The sequence below is a fragment of the Bombina bombina genome, chromosome 1 (assembly GCF_027579735.1).
Source record: "Bombina bombina isolate aBomBom1 chromosome 1, aBomBom1.pri, whole genome shotgun sequence".
Lineage (NCBI taxonomy): Eukaryota > Metazoa > Chordata > Amphibia > Anura > Bombinatoridae > Bombina > Bombina bombina.
Window position 1 is genome coordinate 986,496,099 of NC_069499.1, and position 23,250 is coordinate 986,519,348.

The 23,250-nt window shown below is 41.3% G+C and overlaps 1 protein-coding gene across 7 annotated transcripts in view; it reads right to left on the minus strand.

The window, feature by feature from the left end:
* The window catches only part of KCNQ2 (potassium voltage-gated channel subfamily Q member 2), a 242,672-nt gene that overhangs the window by 52,702 nt on the left and 166,720 nt on the right, over nucleotides 1-23,250 (minus strand). For 4 of the 7 annotated variants that reach the window (XM_053709315.1, XM_053709201.1, XM_053709147.1 and 1 more), the window contains 3 exons: nucleotides 17,927-18,150; nucleotides 17,215-17,323; nucleotides 16,719-16,850 (listed from right to left, as the gene is read on the minus strand). In XM_053709315.1, coding sequence (XP_053565290.1) covers nucleotides 16,719-16,850; nucleotides 17,215-17,323; nucleotides 17,927-18,150 — 465 coding nt within the window. Of the gene's footprint in view, nucleotides 1-3,907; nucleotides 4,016-16,718; nucleotides 16,851-17,214; nucleotides 17,324-17,926; nucleotides 18,151-23,250 lie in introns of all 7 variants that reach the window. The other 3 variants (XM_053709047.1, XM_053709093.1, XM_053709370.1) reach the window with 3 other exon arrangements.

The following is a 23,250-nucleotide window of genomic DNA, read 5'->3' on the forward strand; positions in this document are numbered from 1 at the left end:
ACTGCTGCTCTTTTGAGTTTCTCTTTGGCACCTGCCGTATGTGACAGGAAGTGAGTCTCTTGGTGCTGCTGGTCGGCGTCTGAGGTGTTCCCGCTGAGATTTGCTACAGGCGAAAGACAACTAGCCAGAGGGCATTACCGCTCATACATTACTGTCATCTTGTAAGTGTGCAATTTTCTGTGTGTGTCATTTACCTGAATAAACGCTTCTGTGATTCGTGGATGCGCTGTTTTCTTCTTGTCATTTCTTATACAGCTTGCTGCAACGGGATACACATAGCTGGAGTTCCGTGATTCATCAGCTGCTCCTGTAAGGATCCTTCAGCATATATTCCATCAGACCAACTGGATATTACCACGTCGGATTTGCCGTGTATGCACATTTACTGAACAAACTTTGCCTCCATCTGGTTCAGCTAAGTTAACACACCAATCCTGCTACAATCAGTCTATATGCTTTTTGTGTGACTTAAACCAGCTACGGTTTTGGGACTGTTTTATTTTGGGACTGTTGTATTTTCACATATCTGTTGTGTACGTCGGTGATTATATTTATGTCCCATATGTTTATACTATAGGGGAGTGGTTGTGTGTCTTCTGAGAAACAGATATTAGATACACCCCGTTTTTACTTTTTGATTATTTTTTTAAAGGGGAAGTTCTACTGGTGCCCCACCTGATTCAGTGTAGCGCTGTCATTTTCTCCTGTTTTTGTTTTCCACTGGGTTTACAGGCAATCCCGCTCTGCAGTCACGGGATGGATGTCGTCTCCTTTAGCGCTTGGTAAGCGATTGGATCGCTGGATATTCCTTGGAGACTACGGATCCCACAAGGAACCAAAAAGCTAAGCAGATTACTTCAACGCGTTTCGTCCCGTATCATCGGGACTTTATCAAGAATACTTAGCTCACTCCTCTTTGTCCCTTATATACCAATGGGGGGGGGGGGAATTCCCATACGCTTAATTAATAAAATATAATGAAATTGATGGTATATAAAGGGCACCGAGGAGAACAGAATTGATAAATTATAGGTACAGTCAAATTTGATGTTAAAATAATATAAACAGTATATATTGATTTAAAAATGTACTCTAAACAGGAATTGATTAATTAGAGGGAGAATTTGACTTATTCTCAGTTGATTATGTACAATTTCATAATTGCATATACACACATAAATAAAACACAATATAGTATATACTTAATCCTAAAATCCATATATGCATGATATGATAAAAAAATAGATGAATAAAAACAATAAAAAAACAGTTAATAATAGACGGTGTCATAAAAAAACCCTGGATATCTAATTCTATATTTAACCCTTTTGGTTCTAAACAGTCAAGGGTTTTTATCCAAAAGGTTTCCCTTTGTCTTAACTTAAGCAATCTATTTGTGTCCCATCTATCTGGTGCAACCCATTCTATAATTTTAATACTAAGGTCATTGGGATTGACCTTAGTATTAAAATTATAGAATGGGTTGCACCAGATAGATGGGACACAAATAGATTGCTTAAGTTAAGACAAAGGGAAACCTTTTGGATAAAAACCCTTGACTGTTTAGAACCAAAAGGGTTAAATATAGAATTAGATATCCAGGCTTTTTTATGACACCGTCTATTATTAACTGTTTTTTTATTGTTTTTATTCATCTATTTTTTTATCATATCATGCATATATGGATTTTAGGATTAAGTATATACTATATTGTACTTTATTTATGTGTGTATATGCAATTATGAAATTGTACATAATCAACTGAGAATAGGTCAAATTCTCCCTCTAATTAATCAATTCCCGTTTAGAGTACATTTTTAAATCAATATATACTGTTTATATTATTTTAACATCAAATTTGACTGTACCTATAATTTATCAATTCTGTTCTCCTCGGTGCCCTTTATATACCATCAATTTCATTATATTTTATTAATTAAGCGTATGGGAATTTTTTTTCCCCCCATTGGTATATAAGGGACAAAGAGGAGTGAGCTAAGTATTCTTGATAAAGTCCAGACAATACAGGACGAAACGCGTTGAAGTAATCTGCTTAGCTTTTTGGTCCCTTGTGGGATCCGTAGTCTCCAAGGAATATCCAGCGATCCAATCGATTACCAAGGGCTACAGGAGACATCATCCATCCCGCGACTGCAGAGCTGGATTGCCTGTAAACCCAGTGGAGCTGTATTCCTACGAGAGGGACTGGAACGGACTGGGCACATACATCCGGAGGCACAATTGCAAAGAATCCGGTTTGGTATATAGCAGTCGGCTTTTGATGTGTACAGACCGCTATAGCATCTTGTGAGTGTTTATTTGTCGCATGTTATATAATCAATAAAACTTTTAATACTGCACTTGAGTCCGCGCTTCTCCCCTTCTATCATTCACAGTGTATCTTGTTGGGGACAGTGGAATTTACCCGTATTTGGAGGAGCAGCGTGACTATACCTTATTTATGAGCATATTATTTATCACCATATATATGGCACCTACATGCTGTAAGTAAGCAACATACAGACTTTTATTATTCCAACGGATGGACTTTCTTTTCCTTTGTTTTATATTATTATTGTGTTTGCGTCGAGAAAAATCTCTGTGTATTTATAATGCCTGCTTAATCTGACCAATATTGTTCTAAATATTATTGTGTGTTAGCGCCCGGTTGTGTGTTACTAGATACACACCCTTCTGTTTTAAAAGTTATCACTGTTTTAGTGTTAAAAATGTTAAAAAACTTGATCCGACAGTGGGGATCAGGTCCGCAAGACCTCGCTAAATGCGGAGAGCAATATGCTCTCCGCATTTAACATTGCACCAGCAGCTCACAAGAGCTGCTGGTGCAACGCCGCCCCCTGCTGACTCGCGGCCAATCGGCCACCAGCAGGGAGGTGCCAATCAACCCGATCGGGTTGATTTCCGGCGATGTCTGTCCACCTGCTCAGAGCAGGCGGACAGGTTATGGAGCAACGGTCTTTAGACTGCTGCTTCATAGCTTGTGTTTCTGGCGAGTCTGAAGACTCGCCAGAAACACGGCCCTTCAAGCTCCGTTCGGAGCTTGATAAATATGGGCCAATGAGTCATTACCAGATGGTGCAAGCAGGCTCTCTAAGCAAGTGCTGTGTTTAAAATGCTGGTGCACGGTGCATACTTAAATACACTTTTAAAACAGCTAAAGCTTTTATTAGAAACATTTTTGCTAATGCATGTATATTACAAAATTGCTTCTGTTCAATACCGAAATGCACCCATGTGGTTTCCAATTTTGGCTGAAATATCCCTATTATATCCCTATACCCAAATTTTACAGTACAATGTCCCTTTAAATAAATATCATAACAGTTTCCTTTCTCCTGGTTTACAATTATTTTGTCATAAATGATACAGACTTGGCATTACTATAGTTCTACCTTATTGCCAGTTCTTACAGCTTAATTTAACATTTAGAAGATTACAGTCCTCCCTTTTTCTACTTTACTGAGGTTTTGTGACGTTATTATCGCAGTTCTGGTCAGCAGTCACTTGAACCTCTTTTCATGTTTGGTGTGAAGTAAATATTGTATTAATCTCAGCTGCCAATCTAAACATTTTTTCATTAATAATATCAATAGTCCCAAAACAGATTACTAAGCCTATAACATTTCATACAGGCATGGGTTATCCAAAACAGTTAACCATGTTTACTCTGGCATCCTTGGTATGTGATCAGATGGAATGGAGTTCTTCAGAGATGTAATTGGACATTTAGAATAAAGTCTAAACTGCCAGGGACATAGGCTTTATGTTTCCTTGCCAAGAGCTACCTAGGTTTTAGATGCCATCACACACTTCTGAGTGGAAGGGGTTCGCCATCAACAAAATAAAATAAAAGTCCAGACAAAGAGGCATTTTGGTGGATCCTAACCTAGGAGAGTATTGGGGTGATTCTTTGGTAGAAAGCATTGATCCTTTGGTTGGATACTTCTTATGCCGGGGTGTTGAAGTGGGTGGGGGACCCACAATCATATCTATCCTGGCAAAGTAAATAGAAAAAACAAAACACCAGCAAAATGCATAATGAAGCAACGTAGGGAAAAGAAGGAAAGGAAATTGTACGAATCTGAAAATATATTCCATTCAGCTGAAAATAAATTGCATCAACACCAAATTGTAAACTCTGTTTGTTGGAATATATTTGCATGTATATATGTGGCAATATCCTGGTTTATAAACTGGATATACATCAACATATATTCCTATGGATTGCAGTGGAGGGAACATTGTGACACAGTATTGAGACAATTGTCCATTATGGTGAAAGGAAGGAAGTGTCAGGAGTTTGGTATGTTTAACTTGTACAGACAAAACACAATAAGACAAGAAACAACATAAATCACAAGATACACAGCATTTATCACAGATGCCAGGTCAGTGAGCAATGGGTGCAGAAACAGTGCCCCTTTGAGCAAATCCAGTATGATCCTCCATGTTTTAGTAGGTGCTACTTTGTCTTCAGCATTCATTTCTTACTTAGTAAAGCCTCAAGCTGCTCTGTAGTTGCTGAAAATGTACTATATGGAAACAATACATCACATCCTAAAATTTATAATACAAACCTATGTAAGCAATGACCTCTCTTAGTCCTCCTGACATACAAATCAAAGCCAAAGTAGGTCAATAGTCAAATTATGACTATATTATCAAACATTTTACCTAAAGATTGTCTAGCCACTGTGTGCCATAAATGTAATATTATAATTAGAACAGGACAAAACTGGAAGATGATTAGAAGTTTGAATTACACACTCCTTCAAGTAGTTGGATTTGATTTAATATGTATTACTTTGATTAAAGTTAAGAGTTTTTAATAGCATTACAATTGTCACTGTTTCTTTAAAGGGTTCTGAAACCCAATTTTTTTTACCATGATCTATACAGAGCATACAATTTTAAAAACGTTTCAATTTACTTCTATCTTATATTGTAAAAGGCCAGGTATGTTTGTCTGATGCAGTCATGCGCAGTAACGACTGGAGCACGAGACAAAAATACCTGGCCGTAAGGTTCAGTGACCGCCGACTGGGGCTGTGCACAAGACAATGCGCTAGATGACCAGCACCGAGAGGGTTAAGAGGGAGGCGGGTGGGCAGCACCTCGTTGGATGGGGGAGGGAGCGGGTGAGACTGCTACGCTACAGAAAAAAAATAAGAGCGCCGGGAGGTTTAGGAGGGAGGCAGGTGGGCGGCACCTTGCTGGAGGGAGGCGGGAGCGAGTGGGATCGCTAAGATACAAAACATTTTTTATTACAGCGGCAGAGAGGGGGGATGAGGGAGAGGGGATCCGAGTATCCGAGTGGATTAGAGGGTAGGGAGGGGAGGATAAAATTATTGGAAAGATTGGTCTATAATCGGCTGACTCAATTTCTCACAACTAACTCCTTACTTGATCCACTACAATCTGGTTTCTACTCTAAACACGCAACAGAAACCGCTCTTACTAACGTAACAAATTACCTGTTATCAGCTAAAGGAAAAGGCCACTACTCTTTACTAATTCTTTTTGACCTGTTCACTGCTTTTGACACAGTTGACCATCCTCTCCTCCTAAAAAACAACATTTATGCTTACCTGATAAATTTATCTCTCTTGCGATGTATCGAGTCCACGGATTCATCCAATACTTGTGGGATATTCTCCTTCCCAACAGGAAGTGGCAAAGAGAGCATCCACAGCAGAGCTGTCTATATAGCTCCTCCCCTAACTCCACCCCCCAGTCATTCGACCGAAGGTTAGGAAGAAAAAGGAGAGGGTGCAGAGGTGACTGAAGTTTTTTAATAAAATATACTACCTGTCTTAAATAGACAGGGCGGGCCGTGGACTCGATACATCGCAAGAGAAAGAAATTTATCAGGTAAGCATAAATTTTGTTTTCTCTTGCAAGATGTATCGAGTCCACGGATTCATCCAATACTTGTGGGATACCAATACCAAAGCTTTAGGACACGGATGAAGGGAGGGACAAGATAGGTACCTAAACGGAAGGCACCACTGCTTGTAAAACCTTTCTCCCAAAAATAGCCTCCAAAGAAGTAAAAGTATCAAATTTGTAAAATTTGGAAAAAGTATGAAGCGAAGACCAAGTCGCCGCCTTACAAATTTGTTCAACAGAAGCCTCATTTTAAAAAGCCCATGTGGAAGCCACTGCTCTAGTAGAGTGAGCAGTAATCCTTGCAGGAGGCTGCTGGCCAGCAGTCTCATAAGCCAAACGGATGATGCTTTTCAGCCAAAAAGAAAGAAGTTGCCGTAGCCTTTTGACCTCACCGCTTTCCAGAATAGACAACAAACAATGACGATGTTTGACGGAAATCTTTAGTTGCTTGTAAGTAGAACTTTAAAGCACGAACCACATCTAGGTTGTGCAACAGACGTTCCTTCTTGGAAGAAGGATTAGGACACAGAGAAGGAACAACAATTTCCTGATTGATATTCCTATTAGAAACAACCTTAGGAAGGAATCCAGGTTTGGTACGCAAAACCACCTTATCCGCATGGAAAACAAGAAAAGGTGAGTCACACTGTAAAGCAGAAAATTCAGAAACTCTTCGAGCCGAAGAGATAGTTACTAAAAACAGAACTTTCCAAGATAGAAGCTTAATATCTATGGAATGCATAGGTTCAAATGGAACCCCTTGAAGAACTTCAAGAACTAAATTCAAACTCCATGGCAGAGCAATAGGTTTAAACACAGGCTTGATTCTGATTAAAGCCTGACAAAAGGCCTGAATGTCTGGAACATCTGCCAGACGCTTATGAAGCAAATGGACAAAGCAGAAATCTGTCCCTTTAAGGAACTAGCTGAAAGACCTTTCTCCAATCCTTCTTGGAGAAAAGGCAAAACCCTAGGAATCCGAACTTTACTCCATGAGTAACCTCTGGATTCGCACCAATAAAGATATTTACTCCATATCTGATGCATTCTGTCGAGATGCCATCAGATCCAATTCCGGTGTGCCCCATTCAAGAATCAAAGCAGCAAACACCTCCAGGTGTAGTTCCCACTCCCCTGGATGAAAAGTCTGACGACTTAGGAAATCTGCGTCCCAGTGCTCTACTCCTGGGAGGTAGATCGCAGAGAGATGGCAAGAGTGAGACTCCGCCCATCGGATTATTTTTGATACCTCTATCATTGCTAGAGAACTCCTTGTTCCCCCCTGATGATTGATATACGCCACATTCGTGATGTTGTCCGACTGGAATCTTATGAATCTGAAGCGTGTCTGAAGCGTGTTGAATATCACTCTCAGTTCCAGAATATTGATCGGTAGTTGAGACTCCGCCTGAGTCTACACACCCTGAGCCTTCAGGGAATTCCAGACTGCACCCCAGCCCAGCAGGCTGGCGTCCGTCGTTACCACAACCCAAGATGGCCTGCGAAAGCACATCCCCTGGGACAGATGGTCTTGAGACAACCACCACTGAAGAGAATCTCTGGTCTCCTGGTCCAGATTTATTGGTGGAGACAAATTCACATAATCCCCATTCGACTGCCTGAGCATGCACAGTTGTAGTGGTCTGAAATGAAAGCGAGCAAACGGCACTATGTCCATTGCCGCTACCATTAGGCTGATAGCTTCCATACACTGCGCCACTGTTGGCTGGTGAAGGGACTGCAGAACTGGGCAAGTATTTAGAATCTTTGATTTTCTGACCTCCGTCAGAAACACTCATGTGTACTGAATCTAGTAGAGAACCCAGGAATGGAACTCTTGTTAGAGGGACTAGTGAACTCTTTTCCCCATTCACTTTCCAACCGTGAGTTCTTAGAAAAGACAACACGATGTCCGTGTGAGATTTGGACAGAAGATAGGTTGACTCCTGGATCAAGATATCGTCCAGATAGGGCGCCACTGCTATACCTCGCGGTCTGAGAACCGCCAGAAGTGACCCTAGAACCTTTGTGAAGATCCTGGGAGCCGTGGCCAACCCGAAGGGAAGAGCCACAAACTGATAATGCTTGTCCTGGAAGGCGAACCTCAGGAACTGATGATGATCCTTCTGAATAGGAATGTGAAAGTACGCGTCCTTCAGATCCACAGTGGTCATGTATTGACCCTCCTGGATCATTGGTAATAACGTACGAATGGTCTCCATCTTGAACGATGGGACTCTGAGAAACTTGTTTAGAAACTTGAGATCTAAAACTGGTCTGAAGGTTCCCTCCTTTTTTGGGAACCACGAAGAGATTTGAATAAAACCCCTGCCAATGTTCCAGTTTTGGTCAAATTACACCCATGGTGTAGAGGTCTTCTACACAGCGTAAAAACGCCTCTCTTTTTGTCTGGTCTACAGACAAGCGAGAAAGATGAAATCTTCCCCTGGGAAGACAATCCTTGAATTCCAGCTGGTATCCCTGGGTCACAATTTCTAATGCCCAGGGATCCTGTACGTCCCTTGCCCAAGCCTGAGCAAAGAAAGAAAGTCTGCCCCCTACTAGATCCGGTCCCGGATCGGGGACTGCCCCTTCATGCTGTCTAGGTAGCAGCAGCGGGCTTCTTGTTTTGTTTACCTTTATTCCAGGCCTGGTTAGGTCTCCAGACCGACTTGGATGGAGTAAAGTTCTCTTCCTGCTTAGCAGAGGAACCGGGCGTGGAGGAAACACCTCTAAAGTTTCGAAAGGAGCGAATATTATTTTGTCTACCCCTCGTCTTAAGGGATTTGTCCTGAGGCAGGGCATGTCCCTTACCTCCAGTAATGTCAGAAATTAATTCCTTCAGTTCAGGCCCAAATAGGGTCTTACCCTTGAAGGGAATAGATAAAAATTTAGATTTAGACGATACGTCAGCAGACCAAGACTTTAGCCATAACGCTCTACGTGCTAAAATGGCAAAACCTGCATTTTTTGCTGCTAATTTTGCAATCTGAAAAGCAGCATCAGTAATAAAAGAGTTAGCCAACTTAAGGGCCTTAATTCTGTGCAGAATTTCCTCTAAGGGGGTCTCAACTTCCAGAGACTCCTCCAGGGCGACAAACCAAAAAGCCAGTGCCGTAGTTACTGGAACAATGCAGGCCGTCGGCTGTAGGAGAAAACCTTGTTGGACAAACAATTTCTTTAGAAGACCCTCTAATTTTTTATCCATGGGGTCTTTGAAAGCACAACTGTCCTCAATGGGAATTGTTGTACGCTAGCATGGAAATAGCTCCTTCTACCTTAGGGACAAGTTGCCAGGAGTCCTGCATGGTATCAGATATTGGAAACATTTTCTTAAAATTAGGAGGGGGGGAAAACGGTATACCTGGTCTATCCCATTCCCTCTTAACAATTTCCGCAATCCTCTTAGGAACTGGAAATATGGCCGTGTAAGAAGGCAATTCTAAATATTTATCCATCTTGCACAATTTTTCTGGGGGAATTGTGATAGGATCGCAATCGTCTAGAGTTGCCAAAACCTCCCTGAGCAACAGGCGGAGGTGATCTAATTTAAATTTAAAGGACGGAGTGTCCAAGTCAATATGAGGAATTGGGTTCCCTGATTCTGAACATTCTCCCTCAGACATAAAATCCCTAACCCCCACATCAGAGCATAGTTTAGGGGCATCGGAAATAGGCACTAAGGCATCAGAAGGGTCAGCATTTGTCTCTAAATCTGACCTACTGCGCTTACCTTGCAAACCTGGCAGTTTAGACAGCACCTCTGTAAGGGTGTTAGACATTACTGCCGCCATATCCTGTAGAGTAAAAGAAGTAGACGCACTAAAAGTACTTGGCGTCTCTTGTGCAGGAGTAATGGGTTGAGACACTTGAGAATCATTAGGTGGCATGTCATGGTTCTCTTCAGACTGAGAATCATCTTTAGACACACTATCGGTACAAGTAGGACACAATGTAAGGGGGGGTTCCACAACGACCTCTAAACACATGGAGCACTGACTTTCTTCAATGTCAGACATGTTGAACAGACTAATAAGCACAGTACAAGTCTTGGAAAACCTTTATTGTTTGAGAAAAAACGATTTGTGAAAAACCGTTACTGTACCTTTAAGAAAATAAAATGTACACAAAAACTGCAAAAGTGCCTAAACGTTAATGAAAATGGCCAATTTTGCTATGGAAGGTACCTATGGGCTATATGGTATTGCACCCCAAGTATGGACCAGATTTAACCCCTTATGGCGATTTTATCACATCCGGTAATTAAAAGTGCCTAAAACAAATAACACAGAACTGTGGCGCCTACCTGCCCTTCTAATAAACCACCAGTAACACTCTGGTACAATTAGGCAGATCGCAAGCCCCTGGAGAAGCTACTGCTTGTGACCGTCTCCTCCGTCTCCTCACTGCGCACTGAAGGCATGAAAATAGGCCCCGCCCATCTGCGACGATGGGGAACAGCCATGTCAGACCGCATGGGAAGCGGTGATTGTAAAACACTAGCCATGTGGAACCCCCTATACAAATGAGCAGAGAAAACATCCTGCCCGGTAATCACAGAGTCTCACCCAACACTAATAAGCACCGTACCACTAAACGTTAGCACATGGAACTCTTTCAGTACATGAGCCATGAGTGCATTAGGCATAAATAAAGAACACATGACTAGTCCCCTTTCTGTTAGGACTATACTTGCCCCACTAGTATGCATTTTTAGGTCTAAAATTCTGAACCTGGTCTCCTCAGAAATAATTAGACTGCACATACCTCAAAAACGTTTCTAGGAACAAACCTCTCCCCACACTGAAGAATCTGTTGTATTCCTCAGACCTCTGTGGGAAGGAAACATGATCTCCGTTACAGCTGCAGAAATCGTCAGACTCAAGGCAGAATTCTTCTTCCATGCTCTGCCTGAGTAAAAATAGCACACTCCGGTACTATTTAGAAAATAAAAAATTCTTGCTTGAAGACTTTAAACTAATATTTCTATCACCTCTTAAACTTTACCAGCTTCCTATGAGTACAGGCAAAGAGAATGACTGGGGGGTGGATTTAGGGGAGGAGCAATATAGACAGCTCTGCTGTGGGTGTTCTCTTTGCCACTTCCTGTTGGGAAGGAGAATATCCCACAAGTATTGGATGAATCCGTAGACTCGATACATCTTGCAAGAGAAATACTACATTCAATTTGCATCCTAGACACAGCCCTCTCCTGGTTTGCCTGATATCTCTCAAATCGCTCGTTTTCAGTTTCCTTTAACAACATATCTTCTGATCCTATGCCTCTCTCATTTGGAGTACCGCAAGGCTCTGTCTTGGGTCCCTTGCTTTTCTCTCTCTATACATCCTCCCTTTGAAAACTTATAGCCTCCATTGGATTCCTGTACCACTTATATGCTAATGATACCCAAATCTATCTTTCCTCTCCTGATTTCTCTCCCTCTTTACTCAACCAGATTTCCAACTGCCTCTCTGCAATTTCCTCTTGGATGTCTTCACACTACCTCCAGCTCAATCTGTCCAAAACTGGGCTACTTCTTATTCCCCGCTCTTCGAGACATCCAACATCTGACATTTCTCTGATGGTTGGAGACTTTTCTCAACACCTCACCCCAGGTCCGCTGTCTTGGGATCACACTTGACTCAGAACTCACATTCAACCCACATATACAAGCACTTGACAAATCCTGCCGTTCACACCTACGCAACATTTCCAGAATTCGTCCCTTCCTTACTCAAAAAACTACAAAAACACTCATTCATTCCCTCCTCATGCATTGATTATTGCAATCTACTTCTAAATGGCCTTCCAAAACACAGCCTCTCCTCCCTCCAATCTATTATGAATGCTTCTACTAGACTCATCCACCTAAGTCGCCGATCTACATCAGCTGCTCCGCTCTGCCAGTCTCTACACTGGCTCCCCATACGATCCAGAATACAATTTAAAGTATTAACCCTAACTTACAAAGAACTCAAAAGTCTAACTCCCAACTATACTTTCCTATTTCCTAGTATTTCCTCTCTCATCTTGAAATATTCCCCATCCCGTCCTCTTCGATCAACCTCTGACCTACTTCTCTCCACTCCTGTTATCTCTACATCCCACTCCTGTCTCCAAGACTTCTCACGTGTTACTCCTGTCCTCTGGAACTCTCTACCCTGCTCCATAAGACTGTCTCCAATCTTGTATAGCTTCAGGCGCTCTTTGAAAACATACCTATTCAGAGAGGCTTACCATCTCTCCTCCATCTCTCATCCTAACCAAAATAATTCTTGAACTGTCTGACTCACTACTGCAGCTACAATCGATGTGACAAGCTACCCCAACCTTATTTCTCTGCACCATAAACCTGTAGACTTTGAGCTCTGTGGAGCAGGGCCCTTTTCCTCCTGTACTAGATTTTTTTTAGTTTTGTTATGTTTTGTATTTTATCACAAATCCTTGTCATTGTATACCCCTATCATTGTACCCAGCGCTACGGAATTTTGCGGTGCTATACAAATAATGATAATAATAACAATAATAAGAGGGAAGGGAGGGAGTTGGGCAGCTACAAACATACCTGACCCTCTCACTACACATGGGGAAAGAAGAAAGCAGCTCCCTTGCCTATTGCTATCTCTTTCCTGTAGGCTTTGTTATGTCACCACCGGCACCACGGTGATGTCACAAGGGAGAGGGGCTAACCAACAAAGCTGATATTCAAAACCTTGCCGTCATGAAGAGAAATCACACAAAATATTTAAGATTTTTTTAAGAAATTGTATTGTAATGAAGGAGACTCTGTTTCACATAAAGACCACTACAGAGTAACATAAACATTTCTCAAGTTAAAAAAAGTTTTTGTATTGTTTTTTTAAGGGCCTTACTGTAGCGAAGATACTTCTTAGAATTTCTCGACTGAGCGGCGATGTTTTGAATATCAGGCCCAGTGAGAGACAGCTGGCCAGGGGGCAAGGAAAGAGGGATTTGGAAGCCCATATCACAGCTCCCACGCCATTTACAACAACAAGTGACCACTCATTTGAAAAAAGGGAGTCTGTAAGTTGCAGGCGATTGCTTTAAAAACTGCAATTACCTGCAGCAGCATTAAGAATGCATTTTAAACTGAGTGGGCTCTAATTAAGCCCCTATACCCCCCCCCCCTGTTTGGGATAGAGGGTCAACTGACCCCTCATTTAAAAGGGGGGGTCTGCCTTTTCAAATTAAAGAACACTTTAGCCTGAAAGTTGGAGTTTTTGCTGTACAAATGGCAAAAACCTGCAGCAGCATTTAAAATGCTGTTGTAGCAGAGGGGGGGGGGGCTCAAACTGAGCCCCTATCTACCCTCCTGTTTGGGTTAGAGGGACAAGTGACTCCTTCATTTGAACGTTCTTACCCTCCTCTTTCAAATGAGGGGTCACAGCCCTCTCTAATTTTCAGGTAATCGCCATGATAATGGTCATCATATGCCCCAAGTAGATAGCTATACTGTGTTTGAGGAGGGGGGAGGGGGATTTTTAGACCCCCCGACCCCTCCCCCCATACAAGACCCAATCACCTACCTAATGTTTTTACTGTATGGGGGATAGTGGCCATAAAGGTGCCCCTATCCTCCCCAAAGACAGCATACAACATTCATACAACCTATTATACCCCTCACTTGAAAGAGGAGATTGCCCATAATCAAATGAGAAGTCTCATACTTCTTTAAATAACAGGGTGACTGCCATAGAAATAGCAATCACCTGTATACTTAGTGCTTTTTACAGTCATCTGAGCTATAAAGGGAACCATTGCACCCTAAAATATTCACTACCACAAGGAAGGCAGGTGGCAAGGAGGCTCTTTAAAAAAAAGGGTAAGATGTCCGTCTGGTAGTTATCCACTGACCACTGTGTTAACAATGATCACCTATCACAACCATAAGCATATGGAACAATATCAAGTGGGTGGGATATCCCTTATGTTGCCCCCTCCATGATTAATACATAAACTTGAGACCCATTATTGAAAGGAACAATTCTGGGCTTTTAAATGCGGGGTCCTGTGGCCACACGTTGACAGCTGATTGTCACAACAATGACAAATACCTGGTTTCTGGTGTTTTTTAAGAGGCCTTTATTACCCCATCACCATTACAACATATCATAATACCCCATACTTGAAAGAGTGAGGTTTCACAATACAAATAAGGGGTTTCATGTTCTTATAGCTATGAAGTGATCATTATAGTAAGACTGATAATCTGACAGTAAAAAAAAAGTGACAATTAAAATATATGGGATAACTTAAGGGATGTAAAAATAGGTGATATTTTATGGAATTCTATATAGGATGGCCTTTGGTTCAACTATTTCATGTTTTTGGGTTAGTTTCTTAAATATTTTTTGCTATGCAGAGTGATTTTGGACAGGGATAGGAACATAAAAAAATGGGTTAAACCACCCCTCTGATAATTTAAATTTGTAAAATATTTGTATGGTTAGATATTATATACCTACACATCATCTGCATAAATTGAAAGATGGTGAATAGTGGCAAAAATAAAATGATAAAATCATAATTTTTGCTGTTTAAGAAAGGTGAACTAATGTGGGGAAATGAAATGTATGTTTGAAAAAAATTAGAAAATAATTATCCTATGCTACTATTTATTAAGTACACCACATCAAATGGCACAAAAAGTTAATTTTTTTACATTTTATATTGTGTTTTTTTTTCTCATATTATTATATTTATTTTCTAAAAATGCTTGGTCTGCTGAAAAAAAAGGAGGTATAATTTGAGTGGATACCTCACAGATGTTTTTTTGTTTTTTTAAATGTACGTGTAAATGAGGGCCAAACAACTGAAAACATCTCTAACAAAGGGGTGGGAAATGACCCAGCAGTGAAAGGGTTAAATATCACAATATTTGTCATTTTCTAGGGTGTTACTTCGTGATGGACTGCAACGAGTTATACGTAATATAGTCTACCCCCTGACATACACCTAACCATGATGTTTCAATAATCCTACCATGATAAACACTGCTACTATAGTAAATTATTATGTGCCTCACCTATAGTGGGCAGGTTCAATTTTGACCGCCCTCCCTCACACAATCCTGGTTAGTTAAACTAAGTAGCCAGGTTTGTAATATATATATATATCTCAAAGAACCAGAATATGGTAAGGATTAGTCACAAAAGACATAAGACTAAAAGGCCTTTCAATGAACCTCAGGGGACTGAAGAGTTCTTTGTTTAAAGGGACACAATTAAACTTTTCAATTTTAATCAACTTTCCAATGAACTTTTATCATCAAAATTGCTTTGTTTTATTAGTATTTATTTTGAAAGCTAAACCTAGGTAGGCTCAAACTGATTTTTAAACTGTTGAAGGCATCCTCTTATCTCAGTGCATTTTGACAGTTTTTTACAGCTAGACAGCGCTAGTTCATGTGTGTCATATAGATAACATTGTGCTTACTCCCGTGTGGTTATTCATGAGTCAGCATTGATTGGCTAAAATGAAAGTCTGTCAAAAGAACTGAGAAGAGGGGGCAGTCTGCAGAGGCTTAGATACAAGGTAATCACAGAGGTAAAACATATAATAATATAACTGTGTTGGTTATGCAAAACTGGGGAATGGGTAATAAAAGGAATTATCTATCTCTTTAAACAATAAAACATTTCAAGTAAACTGTCCCTTTAAGTAATGCTAATTTGTTTTGTCTGGTGTAATTTAGTAGTTTCAGTATTGATGGAATATTTGCAATGGTGGAGGGAATCTCATAGAAAGATGGTTACCAATGGCAATAGATAATGTAGGGGTGGTGCTGTGTGGTTGTTTATAGTTATAAGAGGGATTTTAACAGGATGGCTGTAGTTAAGATAGTAGCAGTGGACGATTTGGTCAGCCATTATAGTACCTTCTAATAGGGAAGGGTTGTGTTTAGGGCTAAGTGTAGTAGGGGAATTAGTAAAGCCAAATCAGGAAAGTAATATTTTATGTTACGTTCTGTTGGGGAGGGGGGGAGTTGGAATTAGGGTTAACAGTAATAGAGCCATTGGGAAACAGTTGTTAGGTGCATCTGATCTTGCAGTTTAAAAGGCTCAGCAGGGGGATCAAGTGAGCGGCTGTTAGGCTGCTATTGTTTGGCTCGGTTGCTATCAATAGCATCTTGTACAGAATCTAACCCATGGTTGGTAGAGACAGAAGGATGGAACAAAAAAGTGTGAAAAAGTACTTTATCTGATTCTGTATTGTAAACACTATTAAGATGCCTCAATGACTGGTCATACTTATGTGACCTAATGATCCATTTCTCACACCCATACACACTGCCATGCACAGCTAAACACATATACATTAAAGTAAAACATGATTCTGACAATGCCGTTTAAAGGCTTCACACAAAAATGTCTTTCTATGAGATATGCTTCAGAACTGAGATACTGCAAAACATTCTAGAGTCTGGGCATTGGGCATTATGGCACAGCATAGCCTCAGTATTCATCTGCTTTACTGAATCTCTTGTATGCCATTATTCAATTTGGACTATTAAGGGTATGTTAAAATCTCAAACACTTGAACATTTTTTTCAACAGCTATCAAGTAAATATAATTAGGGTTGTATACAACCTAATATGAATGAGAACATTTCCTTTCAATGTGTGCACAATGAAATCATTCTGACCTGGCTACTATGGTACAACAACATTTTGGAAAGTGATTGAAGTAAATGCAGTCTTACATGGTGTGCGTGTGTATGTTTTTATGTATGTGTGTGAGTGTTTCTTTAAAAAAATAATAAATAGTATACTAGTAGGATGCTTGCCTGGATTGCAGATTTTTTATCCGGGCCAACATGTCCAAATGTCCAGCTGAGTACTGTTCTATAACATCCATCACATCATAGGGTCTGAGACTTTCCTTGAACTTCCTCTTGGCTACCAGAAATCGCATTATGCTGATTGAACAAAAACAAGTAGAAACTAGAACGCCAATGTCTGATAATCTCAGTAAATATGATTTATAAATGTCAAGCCTTGTTTACCATTCTACCAATAACGCTATTTAGGAATGCACAGATACGTTATGGTAAACAAGGTCTACTGAGATCCTCAGAGGCCGATAAGATGGTCACATAACATAAAAAAACATTATACTTGGTAAAAAAACAATGTAAGATTTTTGTTATAAGTCAAACTAACCTACATTTTTCCTTATGCATCATACATCAAGCTTTAGTCATTCCTGAACGAGACATAAGTGTCTTTATACATAATCGTCTATCATTAAAAGTACTTACTAATCTTCCTTTAGACACTCACCAAACAGCTCGGATTGAGACCTTGAGTCCAGGAGTCAAATCATCCGATAAAAACTCACAATTGCAGCTTTTATTGTCCTCGGGAACTTCTTCTCCAGGAAGACTAACTTCTAGGGGGAGAAACCTCCCATTAATTAGATTAGAATGAATTATATATTCACTTTTATCATTGTACATGAATTAAAGTATTAAATCTCATAACTAAATAGCATTAATGAAGGCTGGGAATACTAAGGTTATCTCTAAGGTAAAGAAACTGTGTGTATAATGTAACTGACATCAAATCTATGTGCAATATTGCTTCTGTGGTTGTTGGTTTTAAAACTAGCTCTGCTGTTATGTTTGCTAATAGGGGGTTATTATATTACACCTGCAAACTAAAGATCAAAGGGTTGATAAGGATTAGTAGATTTAAACTTTGCTTAAGCAAGTCACTTGATACTTAGTGCTATATCAGTGTACCATTGGGGATGGTTTCCAGATTGATGGTTAGGTAGGGCTACATAAGTGAAAGCATTATTGAAGCAATTGTTGACAATGCATTTGTGTAGTCCTAAAGCAAATTAAGTCAATCTATATACAAGGTTGAGAAAAGGCTTGTTTAAGGGATGCTTTGATTCATGATGTATAGGCAAATGCTTTGTAGATAAACGGTTAATGTATTGAATTTTTAAAAGAACGTTTAAAAGAATGTTAATTGGGTTATCTCTCACCTTCAGAATTCTGCCTCGATGCTGAGCCTTTGATGCGGAAAGCTTGCCGTGTACGGCTCCGATCTCCAAAACTCCAGCTTTTTGGCACCTTGCTAGGACTTTCTTCCATGCTCTGATCAGCACTTGGTGAGCGTCTCACCCCTTGGGATTGAGGGGAACCTTTGCCTTTTGAGGATACACCTCTGGGGCTGGAGAAGACCCTTTCCTTGAGGCTCACCTTTTGGCTGTTCATAAACAGAGAAGAACACTAACCAATAGGTCCAATATAAGCAAGAAAAAATCTAACCTCAACATAATACAGTAGAGGGCAATTATTAAACTCAACATCATTAACATCAATATGTAGTAAAAGGAGAATTGAAGTGGAACAATCAATAAAATGAAAAGCTGTATGTAATCACACAAAATATTCTACATCTATGTATCACTAATGCAAATAACAATTCATATGTTTAATAAAAACTGTTTGTTCAGCTAATAGGATAATTATGTTGGCCCTATGTAACTAGAGATTGCCTTGTGTAATTGTTCTGTATTGGATCTATAACCATAGGTTGCAAGCCAAGATTTACATAAAGCCTCTTACGAGTTTGCCTATTTTATAATAAAGTGTTCCAGAGAGTATTTGTGGTTGAACAACAACACATGTCAGAGTGAATGTGATGCCTCACTTCTGTGTATGTCCTCTGTGTGTGCCCCCTCTTGTTCTTTGACTAAGGGATACAGTGTCATTATCACATTATATCTCACTTCAGTGTTAGTCTGCTGGACCAACATAGAAATGCTTTAGGTTAACATGTAGGGGATCAGGAATATATTTGGGTCTATTTTACAACATTTTACACCAGAAGGCGCCTCATGTGCACATCAGCACATTTGTAAAACAACCATGCAAAAATAGAACACACTGTATAAAGTGTTTGTGCGCGTTGGGTTTTCCTCTCATATATGAAAGTAAACACGATCACTTGAGTGCAATTGACGTTAGAATGATTACATTGTCCTCAGCTCTGTTAACTGTTTTGCAAAACAAAAAAGTGTCCCAAAACACATCAAAAATACATTATAAAGTACAGTTATACTCATAAAAACATCATCTCATAAAAACAATAATAAAAATTATGCTTACCTGATAAATTTTCTTTTCTTCAGATGGAAAGAGTCCACAGCTACATTCATTACTTTTGAGAAATAAGAACCTGGCCACCAGGAGGAGGCAAAGACACCCCAGGCAAAGGCTTAAATACCCCTCTCACTTCCCTCATCCCCCAGTAATTCTGCCGAGGAACAAGGAACAGTAGAAGAAATATCAGGGTGAAAAGGTGCCAGAAGAACAAAAAACAGACGCCCCACAGAAAAATCCAGGTAGGGAGCTGTAGACTCTTTCCATCTGAAGAAAAGAAAATTATCAGGTAAGCATAATTTATGTTATAAATGGAAAGAGTCCGAAGCTGCATTCATTACTTTTGGGAAAACAATATCCAAGCTATAGAGAACACTGAATGTAAAAACGGGAGGGTAACAAGAGGCAGCCCAACCTGAGGGCACCAGGCCTGAAAACCCCTACCCAACAAAATCCTGCTTTGTCCGAAGCCGAGAACCTGCAGATAGTCCACATGCCTTGCTAGAGACCACAAAAACTAGACTCGACTGAGTCAACAGCCTCCAGGAGATACCATCGCCCAGCAGTCGGTCTCCAAACACACCCCTTACTAAAGAAAGGGCACAAGCTACCGTATTCTTTCACAAAGAAGAAAATACACTGAGAAAACATGAATGTATTTCTAAAGCGTGGCTAATCCCCCTTAAGGGACTCAAGGCGCTGCTCATCTTATCAATCTCAAAAGGAGGAAGGCTGAGTAGACCTCACCTGGGATTGAACTTGCAACCCTCGGTTTGCTACAGTGCAGAGTAGTCACAATGCATTAGTATGCTGAGCTAGCTGTCCAGTTAGCATAAGGAACCAACAGAGACCCACCAGTCTCATAGAAACAAGGGGAGGCAACGCCCAGACCCCAGAAATACAGAAACCACGGGATAAGGCCAGGAGTCTGAAACAAAGAGGATCTTCCCCTAACACAGTGCAACCACACTCTAAAAAGACGAAGGTCCCCAAGTCGCAAAAAGGTAGCTCAGAATACCGAAATATTCAGAAACGAAACCTCATGCAGCAAGCTCAGATAGGTCTGACGAACAACACCTAAAGCAAAAACACTGCACGCTGCAGTCATGTAAAAATGACTCTGAAACTTAAATACTTGCAGGGCAAGCAGAAGCAGCTGAAGATAGGATCCTTCAGATTGCTAAGTATCCACTAACCAGCGTATAACGTCGCAGGCTAACTAAGAGCCACCAGTCTTTCCCACAAATCTTGAACATGGAGAAAAGTGTAATAGATCCATAGGAAGACCTGTCACAGCTCTCTTAGACGGTCTCTACGTAGAGAGATCAAATTCCAACAGGTGGAACAGAGCCCACAGAGCAGCAGATGTTGCCCCTCACAGAAATAAGCTACCTGATCCAACCTCCTACACAAAGGGCAGGACAAAGACCCTCCAGCGAGAGGAAACCTCAGCTCATAAGGAAGACAAACTATCCCCTCAAAAGGGAAGGGCACAGATAAGAACAGCGTACATGTCCACAAGACATGAAGCCATAGTATGATCAAAACACGGACCGAATGAAAAAATCACCCAGACACCACTGTTGACCCAACATAGAAAAATCTCCCCATGAGAGGAGCACACTCCATCTGAAGGACAAGTCAGGCCTTAAAGTTTATAACCAGTACCCGAAGGTGGATGTGAACTCTGGCCTTCCTGCTTGCAAACCCAATGTGCTAGCCCCTATGTCGCAACATAGGTTCCCTGAAAAAAACTAGGTCGTCCCGAACCAGTCCACAGGATCATAAGTCTCCAGACATCCAAGAAGGATCCAAGACAAGAACCCTGGACCCAGAATCGTCCTAGAACGAATTACACCCCCAGGGAACACAAGATACCCCATTTGAAGCAATCAGACCTCACAGGGGAGGAGAACCAGGAAACCAGGAGAACGGGTACAGGACTCACTCGTAATTCCCAGCCCAAAGGGAAGAGAACACCCTTATCCGGAGGTCAACACCCCCCAACAAGGTGCTAGGCCACGACAAAGTCACGCAATTCCTCTAGAGCCCAAAGGCCCCAAGGGCAATATTAAGCGAAATGAGAATGAGAACAGAGTCACCCGAAAGAGTAGAAGAAAGGCTAGTCTCCATAATCCTTTCAGATTAACGTTCCAGAGGACCACACCCAAGGGAGAAGAATGCAAAGCATCCCGAACCCAGGCAGAAAAACATCCCCTAAGCAAAAAGCTTGGAAAAAGAGACAACACCTCCTGTCGCCCCTGACATGGAGACGACTAACACCAGAAGGAATACAGAGCGTCACAGCATTCAAAATTAAGCTGCAAAAGCCGCCAGAAAAAAGGATGAAGTCCAGAAAGTCTCGACCCAAAGGAAGAGAACCTCTAAAAGGAACAAGTCCTAAAAGGACACTTCCAAAGAGACCATGAAAGGCAAAACTGTAAGAACGGCGGTATGAAGGACCTAAATCCTCCAAGCCTCCAACCCACAACGGGAAGGAACACTCTAGTTCCCGGAAAATTGGAAACGACTGAGCAGATCTCCCGGCCCACTAGATTGAAAGGCGAATGAGGACTGAACCAATCCCCCATGCCCCTAAGCAACCACGGACCCTCAATTCCTCTCAGGATGCTAGTTGAAACTTGTAAAATAAAACAAGTAAACAACACAAACCATATTGTGATCGCTAGGCACCCTCACCGGACCAACCGGACATAAAAAGGTGCCACATGTATGAACTAGGCCTCAAAGACAGAAGGATTTGTACCCAGTCAGGACCAGCCTGAAACCAAGGGCCCCAGCACTGTCAAGGCCACATAGAGTCTCCCCTGAGATGGAGGGATAAAAAACAGTCAGACAGACTTTTGTAAACAGTGCGACCACAAAATCGCGAGTATCAATTCCATAGAAGTAAGTTCCCGAAGGAAACAACACACCACAACATTAGCTTTAGACCAAATAAAAATCATCCTCACCGGATGAAAATAAAAGATAAGGCAACCCGTAGGTTATCGCCCAGGAAGAACTGACAGACCCGCGGGACCAGCCCAACAGGAGTCCAAGACTTCCAAGCTCAGAACTGGAAAAGGATACACAAATAACAAAGACTATAAGAAGATTACTTCATCCCCTTATGTCTATGTATGCAAGCCAGTTGAAGATTAAGACTGAGAATCCCCAGACCCATTAAGAGTGGGATTCTCCAGCAACGCCAAAAACGTGCCCTAGTAGAACACGAAAGCGCACCAGTCTATAACGAAAGGCGCAACATACCTCCACCGGAACAAAAGAAACCACCGGCCCCGAAGGTTGACCCCCTGAGGCCTCAGGGGCAGTTGCTACCCGGAGGGCTGAACTTGACCAGGGGATCCCACACCTGACGAGCCCCAGTTAACAGAACACGGACAATATCTTAAGCACACTCCTGGGAGGTGCAGATGTGCCAGTGCCAAAGATATGGCCATGCGGAACCGTGTCGTAACCTCCGGTGGGAACAGGCCACACTCCATAGAAGGATAAATAGCGTTTGGGTTACCTGCATGCGTAGTAAGAGTTGGTCGTATGGAAATCATCTCGTGGGAAATAGAATCCCCAGAGGTAGATGGCTCAGTGGGCACCTGATTTCCCGATCCTGAGGAACAGAGCACTCTAAAACGGCATTCGGAACATAACTGAATCAGAGACATCCGTCTCCTAAAAATCAGAATCCTCCATAACTGGGACACAGAATAAAAAATGGACCAATAAGAAATATCTAAACGGCACCTTACACCCCCAATGGGGCACTCACCACCTCCAGAGAACCAGACACCAGGATTTCTCCGTTGCTACACGGTCAGGAATGCGGAAATGGAGTCACAAGGTAAACCGTGCAGTCCATGCAAAAGCACGCCCGACCGTAAAGGCTCCATCACTAGACATAGGCCGTTATGTTCCAAAATAGCCATGAGCCGAAGCAACACTACACAGTAGCAGACAGAATCACATATCAAACATGGTTATAAACCCCCCTGTTCAATAACCCCCTTTAGGAGATATTAACCCTTGATTCTTAGATACAAAAAGGAGCCTCACTGAGACCTTATGTTAAAGTTATCCCCGAAAGGTTGTAGCCCTTCACAGATAAATAGTTGTAATTATAATACATCCATGATAAAAGTAAAATTAAACAATCTTACTGGAATCTACGCTGTGGAACAGG